General features: G+C 73.7%; 1 protein-coding gene across 1 annotated transcript in view; it reads left to right on the top strand.

The window, feature by feature from the left end:
- Nucleotides 1-270, top strand: part of TPP1 (tripeptidyl peptidase 1) — a gene marked incomplete at both ends in the record, with an annotated part of 3,659 nt that extends 3,389 nt beyond the window's left edge. Inside the window, 3 exon segments of the mRNA XM_031557681.1 lie at nt 8-56; nt 58-102; nt 175-270. Of these exon segments, the coding sequence (XP_031413541.1) occupies nt 8-56; nt 58-102; nt 175-270 (190 nt within the window).

Genomic DNA, 270 nt, shown 5'->3' with positions numbered 1-270 from the left:
ACAACAGCAGCGGCCGCGCCTATCCCGACCTGGCCGCGCTGTCGGACAACTACTGGGGTGGTGACCAACCGGCTGCCGCTGCCCTGGGTGTCGGGCACCTCGGTGAGCGCGGAGCCGTCGGGTCGCGGTGCGGGGCCGCGCTCCGCCCGGTGCTGAGGCGTTTCCTTCTCCCAGGCCTCGACGCCGGTGGTGGCGGGGATGCTGGCGCTCATCAACGACCGCCGCCTGCAGCTGGGCCAGCCGCCGCTCGGCTTCCTGAACCCCGCGCTG

This window comes from Meleagris gallopavo, unplaced genomic scaffold (assembly GCF_000146605.3).
Source record: "Meleagris gallopavo isolate NT-WF06-2002-E0010 breed Aviagen turkey brand Nicholas breeding stock unplaced genomic scaffold, Turkey_5.1 ChrUn_random_7180001936585, whole genome shotgun sequence".
Taxonomy (NCBI): Eukaryota; Metazoa; Chordata; class Aves; order Galliformes; family Phasianidae; genus Meleagris; species Meleagris gallopavo.
The sequence above is the reverse complement of the archived record's forward strand: the minus strand, read 5'-3'. Positions and strand labels throughout refer to the sequence as shown.